At 32.9% G+C, this 14,664-nt stretch overlaps 1 protein-coding gene across 1 annotated transcript in view; it reads left to right on the top strand.

Moving 5' to 3' along the window:
- Positions 1-11,313, top strand: part of LOC111707527 (potassium voltage-gated channel protein Shab) — a 21,351-nt gene extending 10,038 nt beyond the window's left edge. Inside the window, exons 12-14 of the mRNA XM_023480641.1 lie at positions 1,093-1,168; positions 3,284-3,497; positions 10,630-11,313. Coding sequence (XP_023336409.1) covers positions 1,093-1,168; positions 3,284-3,497; positions 10,630-10,887 — 548 coding nt within the window. The 3' untranslated portion in view covers positions 10,888-11,313. The remainder of the gene's footprint in view (positions 1-1,092; positions 1,169-3,283; positions 3,498-10,629) is intronic.
- Positions 11,314-14,664: the final 3,351 nt, after the last annotated feature.

Here is a 14,664-nt window from a genome sequence, read left to right on the forward strand (position 1 = left end):
GACCATGAAACCTTTCTGGTCATTGCTTCGAAGGTATTCGTGTTTCTAATTCAACAAATTCAACTCTTAATTGAATTCCATGAATAGTCCAGTCGTATTCGACTCTTTCTAAACTTAAAACTATGATGAATAAAACTTTAATGTTGTTTCTTTTAACTCTTAGAAAGTCCGGAACTGAATGATTTAAAGAATTATTATCAGTATAAAACAGAATAACAGTTGGCATTCTTCAAAATTTTTAAGCGAAATTATGTAAAAAGCAGATACCTCTGTTTGATTTCCAATCATAACTTTGGAACCTCTTTACCAATTTGCCTTAAATACGATTAGGAAAATTGATGGGAATACCGGGAATGTTCTTAACTTTGTCAATAAATTCTAAATTGAAAAAAATATGTCTATTTTAAAAAGATTTATGGAAATCGGTAAAATAAAAAATAAAAAATAAAAAAATTCCACCTTTGAAAAATAAATATACGTATTACAAAAAAAACACTATGAAAAATTTGTAAGTTTAAACAATAGACATCCCTGTTTGATTCGAATTTCGTAATCCCGATTTTTTTGTGGTGATTTTTTCGTTAACCTTTGGCTTCAATAGTATTTTTGAATTAAGACAGTGCAAAATTGAAAAATTTGCCTAATTCAAAATAAAATTAGTTTTTACATATTTGAGAGAAGCATAAAAATTTAACAATTTCAAATATAAAAGTTTTCAAAAATTTGATATTTTATTTTGGAATTATAATAAAATTGATAACTAGCATGCAATAGTAAGGATTTAATGATAATCTAAATGTTATCAATAACACTAATAAAGTAGATCAGAATAATATACAAAACAGACTTTTATACTTGATTACGTTGTACATTTAAATACATGGTAGCTTGATTGTACAAAGAACATGAATCTTAATTAAAACCATGGGCTATTCGAAGTTCCTATTCAAATGCAAAAAAAAAATCATTAACAAATACAACAAATAATCTTTCCAAATTCAATACAAAAAAGCAATGATATTTCTTTTTTTAAATTATGTAAGTGCACGTGCCAGTACATATGTACAGTACAGACTATGTGTTTGCCTGCAGGGGACGTGAGCCGGACGGCGCAGTACTTCCGTCTTCTCAAGCTTGCTAGAATTGTTAAAACATTGAGGATTATCAGGTATTGGAACTATACAGGAGAAGGATTATTAGGTATTGGAACTATACAGGAGATGGATTATCAGGTATTGCAACTTTATAGGGAGAAGGATTAACAGGTATTTGAACTATACAGGAGAAGGATTTTCAGGTATTGGAGCTACTGGAGAATGATTATCAGGTATTGGAACTAAACAGGAGAAAGATTATCAGGTATTGAAACTATACAGGAGAAAGATTAACAGGTATTTGAACTGTACATGAGAAGAATTTTCAGGTATTGGAACTATACAGGAGAAGGATTATCAGGTATTTGAACTATATACATGAGAAGGATTTTCAGGTATTGGAGCTACTTGAGAATGATTATCAGGTATTGGAACTATACAGGGGAAGGATTATCAGGTATTGGAGCTATACAGGAGAATGATTATCAGGTATTGGAACTATACAGGGGAAGGATTATCAGGTATTGGAACTACACAGGAGAAGGATTATCAGGTATTGGAACTATACAGGAGAAGGATTATCAGGTATTGGAACTATACATGAGAAGGATTTTCAGGCATTGGAGTTACTGGAGAATGAGGTATTGGAACTATACAGGGGAAGGATTAACAGATATTGGAACTATAGAGGGAAAAGGATTATCATGTAGTAGAACCACAAAATGTTTTTAGCTTGGTTTAAAAGTTGAGTAGGGTGACTCTTGCAGGGGAATTCCAGACAAATCTGGGTTTCCAGGCTAAATATATTCCATGAATTATGGATTCTCCTTTTTTACCTTGAAACTGTACGGAAATACGATAGTTAAGTTAAAGTTTATTTATTCTTAACAAGTGCACAAAGAACACTAGAACTTTCTTCCTATAACGTCATAAACCCTGCCGCTAATACAATAGTCATGAGTATATCTCCGTCATAGGTTTTTATTCCTACAGGAATATTCCAGATTATTGCGGCGTATTAAGCCGGGAAATTTTGCAAGGTATATTTTGTAAATCAAATTAAAGAAAACAAAGCTAAACTAACTTAATCTTAGTATTTTCTGTGGCTGTAATAAATATCATTCGCTCAAAAGCCCACAAAAATGCTGAATGAACTAATTATTTATCTTTTTTACAATTAAAAAACGCCAAGAATGTATAGCCAAACAAGAAAAGTATATAAAATATCAAATAAAAAAATAGTTTCATTTAATAAGGTAAAGGGATCAAAAGTAAAGACCCGCGGACCATGAAACCATTTCATTAATTATTAAATTTTTGGGGGTATTATAGAATTGATTTAAAAAAAAATTTTTTATTGAATTAACAGTTTATTTTTTCGTTTTTCTCCTGTCTGACACTGCAGTGTTATGGTAGGTTTAAATATATACAAATAAGAGAACATGTAAAATTGTCACCTCCATGCAAAAAAAAGTGCCCCGGTAAAAAAGTCTAAAGTTTTCAGCTATTCTAAACCTATCTCCCCCCCCCCTTCCTCCTTGCTCCTAGATTTTCTCTACTTAAACTCAATGAAATAGTTTAGCTGTCAGGTCAATTCATCAGTTTCAGGTTTTCTATTTACTCCAGGTAGGCTGTAAAGTAGAGGTGTCGGACACTGCGGGGAAACTACCGGGAAAAGTGTTACATTTATTTTAGATGATTTCGGATTTATATTTTTCACACTTTAAAGCACAGAGCCCAAAATTTAGGTCAGGATAATACTTTTTTATTCTTCACGTTGTTACATTTATATTCTCACTTTACTTTCAATGTTTTTAATTAACAACTACATGATTATGTAAACCACGAAAATGAAACTCAGGAGTTACGTTTCACGATACAGAAATACTACATTGAGCATGTTAGCTGTGTAGGCCATGTAGGGTAAGGTGCACTTATGTACACGTTAAATATCCTCAGCAGTGTACAGTGCATGTAAACTATGTAAGTGTATGTATAAGTCCGTAAGGTGTGTACAGTGAACCAAACTACACACGCAACAATATATCAGAATTTTTCAAATTACTCCTTTTAGATTAAATTGAAGACTAAAAATGTTTGATCTAGTTGGTAAGAATTAAGATAAATTTCAGGTCGTCTTTACAGTTACATCCTTTGAGGGTAACCCTGTATGAACATAAATATTTCAGGATCTTCAAGTTAGCCCGACATTCAACCGGACTCCAGGCCCTGGGGAACACAATGAAGTCGAACTACAAGGAGCTGGGCCTCCTCTTCCTTCTCCTCGGGATGGGGGCCATCATGTTCGCCTCCCTCATCTACGTGTTCGAGAAGGAGGACAATGACTCGACCTTCAAAACAATGTTCGATGCTTACTGGTGGGCAATCATCACGATGACAACGGTAAGTTTTATTAAAGAGATTGTTCACGGATGTTAGAATGCACATAATATTACAAATTCGTTAAAATTAGGATCCCAACTGAGCTAATCTTAAAGGTACTATCTGTACTGTAGCGGTAACAATTCCCCTGGTTTCTTGAAAATATTGGGATTTTTTAATATTTTATTTAATATGATAATATAAGATTTTCAAAATCCAAGAAACAATACATGTTTCTTTTTTGTGAAAAATATTGATATTAATTTTAACAAAAGGGGATATTTATAAAAGGTAAGGTTGGTGTTGTTTATGTTCCTAATTGTGCTTTGATATTTTCAAGTAGGATTAGTTTTAGAACGAACCGTCTGAGTAACTTGAGGATGTGAATTGCAGTTTTGAGCAGATTTTTTAGAAATACTTTTAACATTCTATTACGCTAGCTGCTTTCCGATATCTGATTACTTTCACCAATCCTTTACTTTGGGCTGCCAACTATATCTTAAACTTTTGATAAACTAAACCTTAAAGGGACTGCACACGTTATTTCAATTGATCGATATCTCTTGAACTTGAAACTCTTGATCTCTTGAACTTGAAACTCTTGATCTCTTAAACCTTAATCTCTTGAAACTTAAATTTTTGATATCTCTTAAATCCTAAACTCCTGAACATTAAACTCTTGATATAACCTGAACCGTAACTCTTGTTATCTCCTGAACCTTGAACTCTTCATATCTCAATAAACCTAAACTTTTGAATCTCCTAAACCCAAACCCTTGATATTTCCTGAACTTTAAACTCTTGATATCTCCTGAACTTAAATCCCTCAATATCTCCTGAACCTAAATATCTCAATATCTCCTCAACCCTTATCTAACGATATCTCTTGAACATCTATTGTAAATCTTAAAATATCTCTTAGTTTTATTATTGAAATCCAGGAACTTTTCCCCTTCTACAGAATCTGTGAAATTAAAACGGATGAGATCCCTAGATATTCTTTTATTTTTATATAGTTCAAAACTTTCAAATTCCCTCGGGATTTTAAAGTTCGGATTATGGTGCCCTTCAAATAGATGAAATATGGCTAAAATTCATCAGATTCGAATAAAATATCAAACAGACGAAACAGGAAGATAAAACATAAAAAGGCTACGTATCAAAACCATAAGTTTAAGAAGGAAGAATGGAAAATGAAAAATCCGTTCTGCTCCGTTTGTGAGATATTTAGTCTATGATGTAGAATGATAAAAGGGCAGGACAAGGCTGACCTGCCTGCATGAACAGCTGAGCGCGTAGATTTATCTCTCCCTGCCTACTGCTGTTCCCACGTAACATTAGCCAAAGTATATTTCAGTTTTCCGTATGTAACTTCTCAGGTTTCATCGCAGAACTTTACATTTTTCTTAGGACGTCATCAAACTCCTCCTCAAACAATGTTTAAGTTTAAGAATACAACACTAGTTGTGTGAGAATCCTTGTCTGCTTTCATCGCTAAAAAATATCTGAAAATTTTGGAAAATTTTGAAAACCTTGAATTTCTGACGTCTCGTATATATTTGAGGATGAAAAAACGTGTCGGAATTTTTACTCTCTTTTAGTTTCTATGTTTGTCGGCCAACATTTTCTTACTTGTCTGATCCGTCTGTTTGACACCTTATACGTTCCGCTCCATTAAAGTTCGGATTATCGAAAAATCTGTAAAATTTCAGTCATTTTTTTAATCGCCCAATTCCCTTTAAGTCTGATCTACAGAAATTAGTTTTTATTTACGTCGTTATAAGTTCTGAAAAATCCAGATCAAGAAAGCTTTTAGTACATAATTTAGCTGGTATAGCTTAAAGTACAAACTCTAGATCAAAGGAGCTCAAAGTACATAATCTATATTTATGAAGGGTGATTGAATTGTAACTTTTTTTTAGAATTCAGCTAACAGCACACCAGAGGTTGCTGCGTTTTCACTTAATAAAAATATTGCAATAAAGAAAAATTCAAAATCGTCCATACGGTTGTGAACTGACGATTTAATATCGGAGAAATCACCGCAAGGCCCCCCAAAAAAATATTTTTAAAAACATCATGTTTTACATAATTTTCTTGGAAATTTTATGCTGAATTCAAATCTGAAAAGCGATTTAAAAAACAGATATTGAATGAGTTAGAGATAGAAAACTCACCAAAAAACATTTTGGACCGGTATTTGGCTAATACTTCTTTTATTTTTGATATTTTAAAAACATTTTGGACCGGTATTTGGCTATATACTTCTTTTATTTTTGATATTTTAAAAACATTTTGGACCGGTATTTGGCTATATACTTCTTTTATTTTTGATATTTTAAAAAGCGCTTTTCAGATTTGAATTCACCATAAAATTTCAAAGAAAAGGATGTATAACACGAAGTTTTTCAAAATATTTTTTTGGGCCTTACGGGGATTTCTCCAAAATTTAATTGAAATTTTTTTTGATTGCAATATTTTTTTTAAGTAGAAACGCAGCAACCCCCTGTGGGTGGTTGGCTTAATTCCAATATTGATCACCCTTAATATCTATATATCTATATTGGAGTTCAAATTACATAATCCAGATTAAGGTTAGTTCAAAGTACGTAATCTTTGTCGATGGAGCTCAAATTACATAATCCAGATTGAGGTTAGCTCAAAGTACGTAATCTTTATCAATGGAGCTCAAATTACATAATCCAGATTGAGGTTAGTTCAAAGTACATAATCTTTGTCAATGGAGCTCAAATTACATAATCCAGATTGAGGTTAGTTCAAAGTACGTAATCTTTGTCAATGGAGCTCAAATTACATAATCCAGATTGAGGTTAGCTCAAGTACGTAATCTTTATCAATGAAGCTCAAATTACACAATCCAGATTAAGGGAGCTCAAAGTATGTAATCAATATCTATGGAGATCAAATTACATAATCCAGATTAAGGGAGCTCAAAGTATGTAATCAATATCTATGAAGCTCAGATTACATAATCCAGATTAAGGGAGCTCAAAGTACATAATCTAGCTAAAATAACAGAACAGATGTCAGACCAAAGGAGCTCTAAGCAAAGCAACCAGATCTAAGAAGCTCAACGTTCAGAATAAAGGTATTTGGAGCTCAAAGTACAAAATTCAGATCAATGGAGGCTAAAGTAACAGAATTCAAATCTAAGTAGCTCAGAGTAACAGAATCAAGATCAATTAAGCTGTAAAATAACAGAATCAAGATCAATTATTCTGTAAAATAACAGAATCAAGATCAAAGGAGCTGTAAAATAACAGAATCAAGATCAATTGAGCTGTAAAATAACAGAATCAAGATCAATTAAGCTGTAAAATAACAGAATCAAGATCAATTGAGCTGTAAAATAACAGAATCAAGATCAATTGAGATGTAAAATAACAGAATCAAGATCAATTGAGCGGTAAAATAACAGAATCAAGATCGAGATGAATAGGCTTATCATAATCCACACACATGTCCTAACTAATGTGTATAGTCTGTCTGTTTGTTTCCTGTTACTTTGTAAGTAAACTATTTATTTTGTCCTGCTGTTTCTTCCTGTTTATGTTTCAAGCTGTGTACTCTGTACTGTGTTCAGAAAACAAAATCAAATTGAACAAAATATTCTGTTCTGTTTTGTTCAAAATTATATGACGATGCGTAGACTCATGTTTTAAGGATTTTTTTTTCACTAACCCTCAATCCCTACCTGGAGTCATGCTGATATAGAACCTGTTTTGAATGTACTCAAGGTAATGTGAATGTCTAGAATTAGCTGATATATAAACCGCCCAGCTTCTACTCCTAGTAACCCCCCTGAATATCTACCTGGAGTATGCTGAAATATAAACCGTCCTGCTTCTACTCCTAGTCCCCTGAATGTCTACCTGGAGTATGCTGATATATAAACCGTCCTGCTTCTACTCCTAGTAACCCCGTGAATGTCTACCTGGAGTATGCTGATATATAAATCCTAGTCCCCTGAATGTCTACCTGGAGTATGCTGATATATAAACCGTCCTGCTTCTACTCCTAGTAACCCCGTGAATGTCTACCTGGAGTATGCTGATATATAAACCGTCCTGCTTCTACTCCTAGTAACCCCCCTGAATGTCTACCTGGAGTATGCTGATATATAAACCGTCCTGCTTTTACTCCTGCTACACTTTTTGCACCTTTCCTTCCTTTCCCTTCTCAAACTCATATAATTACTCGGCAACTTAGCTCAGCTCTAAACTATTCTTAGTTTTATATTTTCACATATTCTAGTTTGCCATAATTACACAGTTTACATAGTAGTTAACATTTAGAAATGTTCTTTGATGCTTTCCCGGCCCCAGTTTTTTTACAGTCATCTTTTTAATTTTAAAACATTGGCGACATAAAAATTATTTATTAAGTAAAGGTTTTAAAAAGGTGCTTTGAACGTCCTAGCATTTTTTGCCATCACAGGAGGGAACTTTTGTATTGGATGCTCCTTACCTTGAACACTTGATCTTGATATCCAATGCGGGCACTTTAAATTCAAGAATCAATCCTTGATCCCCTCGTTTGAGTTATCCCTGCTGAAATTTAAAAAATTCAAGTAAATACGACTCAGGTCTAAGCTGTTGTTGCGCCTTATTTACGGCTCGGGCCTTAGGATTTAAGTTGCTCTAATTTTCAACAGAGTTTAGTTCATAAAACCGGTTTATTGTTATATTTTGCGGATTTTCATAGTTGGAATTGGGGCATTCCGGGTTTTGATGAGAAGAAGACCCAACATTGAGCCTTATTCTCCACTAAAACCAACCAAGGTCGGTTTTATTTTCATTGAGCTTAACTCAAGTCGAGCCTAAGATCTCGCAGCTGTCAATCACGTGACACAAGCTGTCGTCAGAATTGGGTCTAAGATTGGGTCTTAAAGCTGCGTTTAAAGAATTAAGACTCGAGCCGAAGCTTTTAAATCTCTGGGTAGGAAGAGTAATGAAATTATTTCGAAGGTTTGCATAAGTTGGAGATTAATGATTGATCCTAAGATTCAGAACATAAAAGTTCTAACTTGGTGGAACCACGGGAATGTTTTTAGCTAGGTTTAAAAATGCTAAAGCTCCCAACCTACCTTTAGCATAAAACAGCGATAAGAATGATCTACAAGAAGGTTATTAAGTGAAAAATTAATATGAAAATGCTTTTTAAAAATCAGTTTGTTTTAAAATGTGAAATTATATTTGTCTGTGTTCTTGTGAAGTATTGATGTTTGTATAACCTTGAGTCTGATACTTTCAACTGTTCAATGCTTTCAGAGTAAAATTATAGAACTCCGAACAATATTATATATGCATAATGTTGTTAATCAGGTTTATCTTAAAACCTTTAATAAAACTTCCAACATTTCAAAACTGTATTCTGTTTATTAAACTTTGCAATATCTTTTTCCTATAAAATTACCATTTTAACAAGTTAGTTATTTCCTTAAACTCTCTGATACATTTCTGTATACACTCCCATCAATGTGAATTTACGCCTCAAACTCTAATTTCTGTATACACTCCCATCAATGTGAATTTACGCCTCAAACTCTAATTTCTGTATACACTCCCATCAATGTAAATTTACGCCTCAAACTCTAATTTCTGTATACACTCCCACCAATGTGAATTTACGCCTCAAACTCTAATTTCTGTATACACTCCCATCAATGTGAATTTACGCCTCAAACTCTAATTTCTGTATACACTCCCATCAATGTAAATTTACGCCTCAAACTCTAATTTCTGTATACACTCCCACCAATGTGAATTTACGCCTCAAACTCTAATTTCTGTATACACTCCCATCAATGTGATTTTACGCCTCAAACTCTAATTTCTGTATACACTCCAATCAATGTGATTTTACGCCTCAAACTCTAATTTCTGTATACACTCCCACCAATGTGATTTTACGCCTCAGACTCTAATTTCTGTATACACTCCCATCAATGTGAATTTACGCCTCAAACTCTAATTTCTGTATACACTCCCATCAATGTGAATTTACGCCTCAAACTCTAATTTCTGTATACACTCCCATCAATGTGAATTTACGCCTCAAACTCTAATTTCTGTATACACTCCCATCAATGTGAATTTACGCCTCAAACTCTAATTTCTGTATACACTCCCATCAATGTGAATTTACGCCTCAAACTCTAANCCCCCCCATCAATGTAATTTTACTCCTCAAACTCTAATTTCTGTATACGCTCCCATCAATATGATTTTTACCTCAAACTCTAATTTCTGTATACGCTCCCATCAATGTGATTTTACTCCTCAGACTCTTATTTCTGTATACGCTCCCATTAATGTGATTTTTCGTCTCAAACTCTAATTTCTGTATACACTGTAATCAATGTGATTTTTCGCCTCAAACTCTAATTTCTGTATACACTCCCATCAATGTGATTTTTCGCCTCAAACTTTAATTTCTGTATATGCTCCCATCAATGTGATTTTTCGTCTCAAACTCTAATTTCTGTATACACTCTAATCAATGTGATTTTTCGCCTCAAACTCTAATTTCTGTATACACTCCCATCAATGTGATTTTTCGACCCCAAACTCTAATTTCTGTATACACTCCCATCAATGTGGTTTTTCGCCTCAAACTCTAATTTTCTATCGCTATTCCAATCGTTGCAGTCTAATGATGTAAAACGATATTTCTAATTTTGGGTATTTAATAAAACAATTTTTTAAAACGTTGTTTGAATCTTTTTAATCAACTTTATTTACTTTGAGCGTAATAAGGATGTCTTGAATATGCGTAAATTGTTTGTTTTTTCACATCACATTATTAACACTTTACTTAGAAGCTTATCCATTTCTTTAGAACAAATATTAATTAAATATATTGCATAAACACATTGTTATGACTGGGAAAAAAGATCCCCACAATTCATAAATAAGTTTCTATCAACCATGAAAATTGATATTTTTTCCTGATGTTTTAAACTGTTCATATAAAGCAAAAACAAATATGCGACAAAACCTAGAATTTTTCATTTTTACAAAATATATATTATATAAGAAAAGGGGGGGGGGGTAATAATTTTAAAAAGTGACATATTTAAATCATTAACAATCTTTTTAAAAATTCTTTATTAATTAAATTTTTATTTGAGGTTGGGTACGGTGATGTGAGTCCTGTGACCGGGATGGGTAAAGTGATCGGTTGTTTCTGTGCGATCTTTGGCGTGCTAGTGATCGGACTACCGATCCCAATTATCGGGAATAGTTTTAATAAGTTCTATGCCCGACAGAAGAGATGGGAGAAAGGAGAAGCTGAAGCAAAGAGCAGAAAGTTGGCTCTAGAGAACCAGAGTAAACAAGGGAAGGATCAGCAGGACGGATTATCTAGATCATCTTTCCGTGGACTTTAGTGCATTATGATTTAAAGTCATTATATGATTAAAGGGACTGTACAGTGTAGACGTAAACCGCGGCATTCAATTTCCAGCTTGAAACAAATAGGAACTCTCCCTTATTGATGATCAGAAGAAGGGTATCGTTGTTAATTGAACATGCCACTCTACAAGGGCAACTTCGAAAGTCCTTTATTTACGCTGCTCAGTCCTTTCTAGTCCCAAAGTTAAGTGAAAATTTAGGACTAGGGTTTCTGTAAACCCTAGGAAAATTGTCAGATACAGAATGCTCAACTCGTTAAACGTTTGCTCATGAATTCAATGAAACCCTCTGTGATTAAACGTGTTTATGTATTCATGTACCGGTGTACTGTACTGCATATTTTACAAACAAATGTACGCAAATGTATCATTAAAAATAGATTCAGTTTTGAAAATTAAAAAGTCTTAAATTGATAAACAGTGGGATCCATAATACTTTAAGAAAGGAATATGACTGTTAAACCTAAGTTTTGATTTCACTAAGTCCAAAGAAAATAACTCAGAAACTGTGCAATTTATGTACAGTGTATTAAGACACACTTCACTTTGTGAGTTACCCTGTACAATACATACAAAATGGCTTAAGTTTCGTCTTCCAATTCTACAGTATTGTGGGTTCCACTGTAACCATATTTATATTTCCATTAAAGAACAGGAAAACCTGCTCGGAACCCTAGTGTGCTTTGTGGGGAAAGTATTGGTTAAGTATTTGTGAAAAGTGCAATATATACCCTCTAGACCAGATATAGTAATATAAACCTGCTCGGAACCCTAGTGTTTTGTAGGAAAAGTATTGGTTAAGTATTTGTGAAAAGTGCAATATATACCCTGTAGAGTAGACCAGATATAGTACTATAAACCTGCTCGGAACCCTTGTGTTTTGTAGGAAAAGTATTGGTTAAGTATTTGTGAAAAGTGCAATATATACCCTCTAGACCAGATATAGTAATATAAAAATGAATCCTATATATTAATGTAAAACAGGGTTTCCACAAAGATGAGACTATAAAGACGACCTAAAACTTAAACTTGACGAATATAAGGTTAAACTAAGTCTTATGGCTTAAATATAGTCTTTTTTATGGCATATTAAATAATTGGACTGAGAATGAAAACAAGTTTACAGTTGCAGGGAATCATAAAGAAACAGGACAGTATAAATTCCATACAGTCGTCTCTGAAGTCTCATCCTTTGTGGGTACCACTGTGATATATTAGGCATAAACCCAAATTCAAAACTTAGATCGTTAAATTTCAAGGTCGTCCTTAAAGAAAACAGATATAGAGTAAAAAATTAACAATGCTTAAATGCAACAAACTTGTCTACATAAATACTGCCAAACATTCGTTCTATTCTCATTTTTTCAGGTCTTGACATTTATGCACCTTTAAATTTGTTTGGAGTCCTCAAAATACAAAAAATTTAAAATGCTAAAATTAACTAATTTAGTGTTCTCATGCTTTCCCTCAAAGATCACGTGATACGTAACCGGAAATTACTACGGGGAATACTTTGAAATATTCTGACGACCGTTAAATATGGCCGCAGACAAACAGACAGTCAGTACTTTGTTGAAAACATAATATTAGCATAAATCATCATGTCAGTCTTAATTTCGTTAAAGGAATTGAGTTCTTGCCATAAATGCAGATTTTTTATTCACTTTATCTTTGCAACCCAATGTCGTGGACATTAGATATTTAAAACTATGAATTCTGTTAGATAAAATAGTTAAAGTTTGAAATATCTAAGGATTACACTATCAGGTTGCAAAGCTATAAGAATTAGAAATTTTGAGTTAGTGGCAAATACTCAATTCCTTTATCAGAAGAAACTACAGTTAAACCCTAAATAGGCCATACATCGAAAAAATTCATCAAATGTCGTATTCCTCACTTTCTCATAATGGAATAATTTAAATGATTATATGGAGCTCTTTAAAACTGTTCTCGCATATTCATGGCTATATTTATTTATTTTCTCAAATACTGAGATTTACGTTAAATAGTATAAAACCCATTAAAATAGTGAAGACGACATTTGATAAATTCTTTCTATGTATGGCTCATTTAGGGTTTAACTGTAGTATTTTTGTACTTAATTTGTTTACGCAATAATGATTAAGATAAGGCTGAGAAAGAGTTAATCTTTACTCTTCAAATCTTACTTCAGCAGTATAAGTATTATGATTGCTTGCACTATTCATTTTTGTAAAAAAAGGCTTTAATGGATATTTTACATCATAGTTGGTTTTCTTTTGATTCTCATGTTTAATAGGACACTATGTATTTATCTCATGTTTTAATATTTTACCGGTAAAAGTAGGCAGTAGTGTATGACCGACATTTACATTTTACATGTCAATATTTTGACCAGCGCGGCGCAGTGGTGAATTCCTGTCCCTAACTTGATCCATCAAAGTAAGGAGGAGATGTCTTGGAAAACGTAGGGAAGGGTTCAAAGAACCCCAGATATTTCCTAGTTTTCTAGTTTACTCCTTGGTACTCTATCATGGCCCATGGGTAAACCCGAATCTTTACATCAGGGGCGTAAACAGGTAAATGTCCGGGAGCTAAACTTTTATGTCTTTTTGCATGAGGTTAAATATAATTTCCACTTTTCCTAAAGAAAGGGCTCTGCTCCAATAGTCCCCCCCCCCCCTCTCCTTCTGTATACTTCCCTGCTTTAAATTTTTAAATATATTTGAGAAGTTTCTGAAATAAGGAAGGAGAGAGAGATAAGGTGTCATCATCATGTAATATTACGAATTTATCCATATTTAACTAAATCCTCAAATCTACATTTCAAAGATAAAAACGGATAAAAATTACATATCTATAAAATAAAACAAGACATTCGTATATAAATATTTTGCATATAAACGCCCAACCGGCTGGACCGATTGGGCTGAAATTTTTTGTGGACACTCGTGGGTGGCCGGGGAGTGTTATAGGCTAAAAAAAATTAGAAATTTGTTTAAATTTTTTTTTTTATTTCAAATTTTTATTTCAAATTTTTCTCAATTTTTTTCCACGGGCAACGCTGGGCCCTTTAGCTTGTTAGTTACTACTATATCTTTATATCTTTATTACTCTTTTGCAAAGTACAAGTTCGATATTCTTTTTACCGTTAGACATTTTTTCAATTGTATTTTGTAGTTTTGGGCAAATGTGGGTTAATTAATGATCTTTTACCATATCAGGACCAAATGGTGTGTTTTTTTTGTTTGAATACACAAACTTTTAGCCAACGTATTCCTTATAGCTTTCAAAGTGAAAGAGGCTATGAATGGAATAACTAATTTAGATAAATATTTTTTTTTTAAGTATTTCCGTGGAGAAGCTTTATTAGATGAAATTTTTGGTCGCAAAAAATAAAGTTTTATAATTTGTTATACTTAGTATAGAACTTTTTCTAAGAACAACCTAAGCTTAAAATGTTGTTTTCAAGTTGGTTTTTGAATTATTGTAGAACTTAAAATTTCGCGGATTCTTAAAGTTTTTTATAATGAATTTACAAAGTTCTGAAAATCGACATTTGTTAAATTTTTCAATTTTGACAATGCCATAAACCATTCCTGAGGTAATTTTAGTTAATACAATAAATGTGGGCCTGGTCGGTTCAGCTGTTCTAACGTTTTTTGGATACAAACCAACAACCAAACAGACCAAATATGTAAATATATTGTAATAAGTAAATATCTATATATATAAAGTTGTAATCTCTGCTTGTCTGTCTATTTGTTTTTCCGA

This window comes from Eurytemora carolleeae, unplaced genomic scaffold, assembly GCF_000591075.1.
Source record: "Eurytemora carolleeae unplaced genomic scaffold, Eaff_2.0 scaffold776, whole genome shotgun sequence".
NCBI lineage: Eukaryota > Metazoa > Arthropoda > Copepoda > Calanoida > Temoridae > Eurytemora > Eurytemora carolleeae.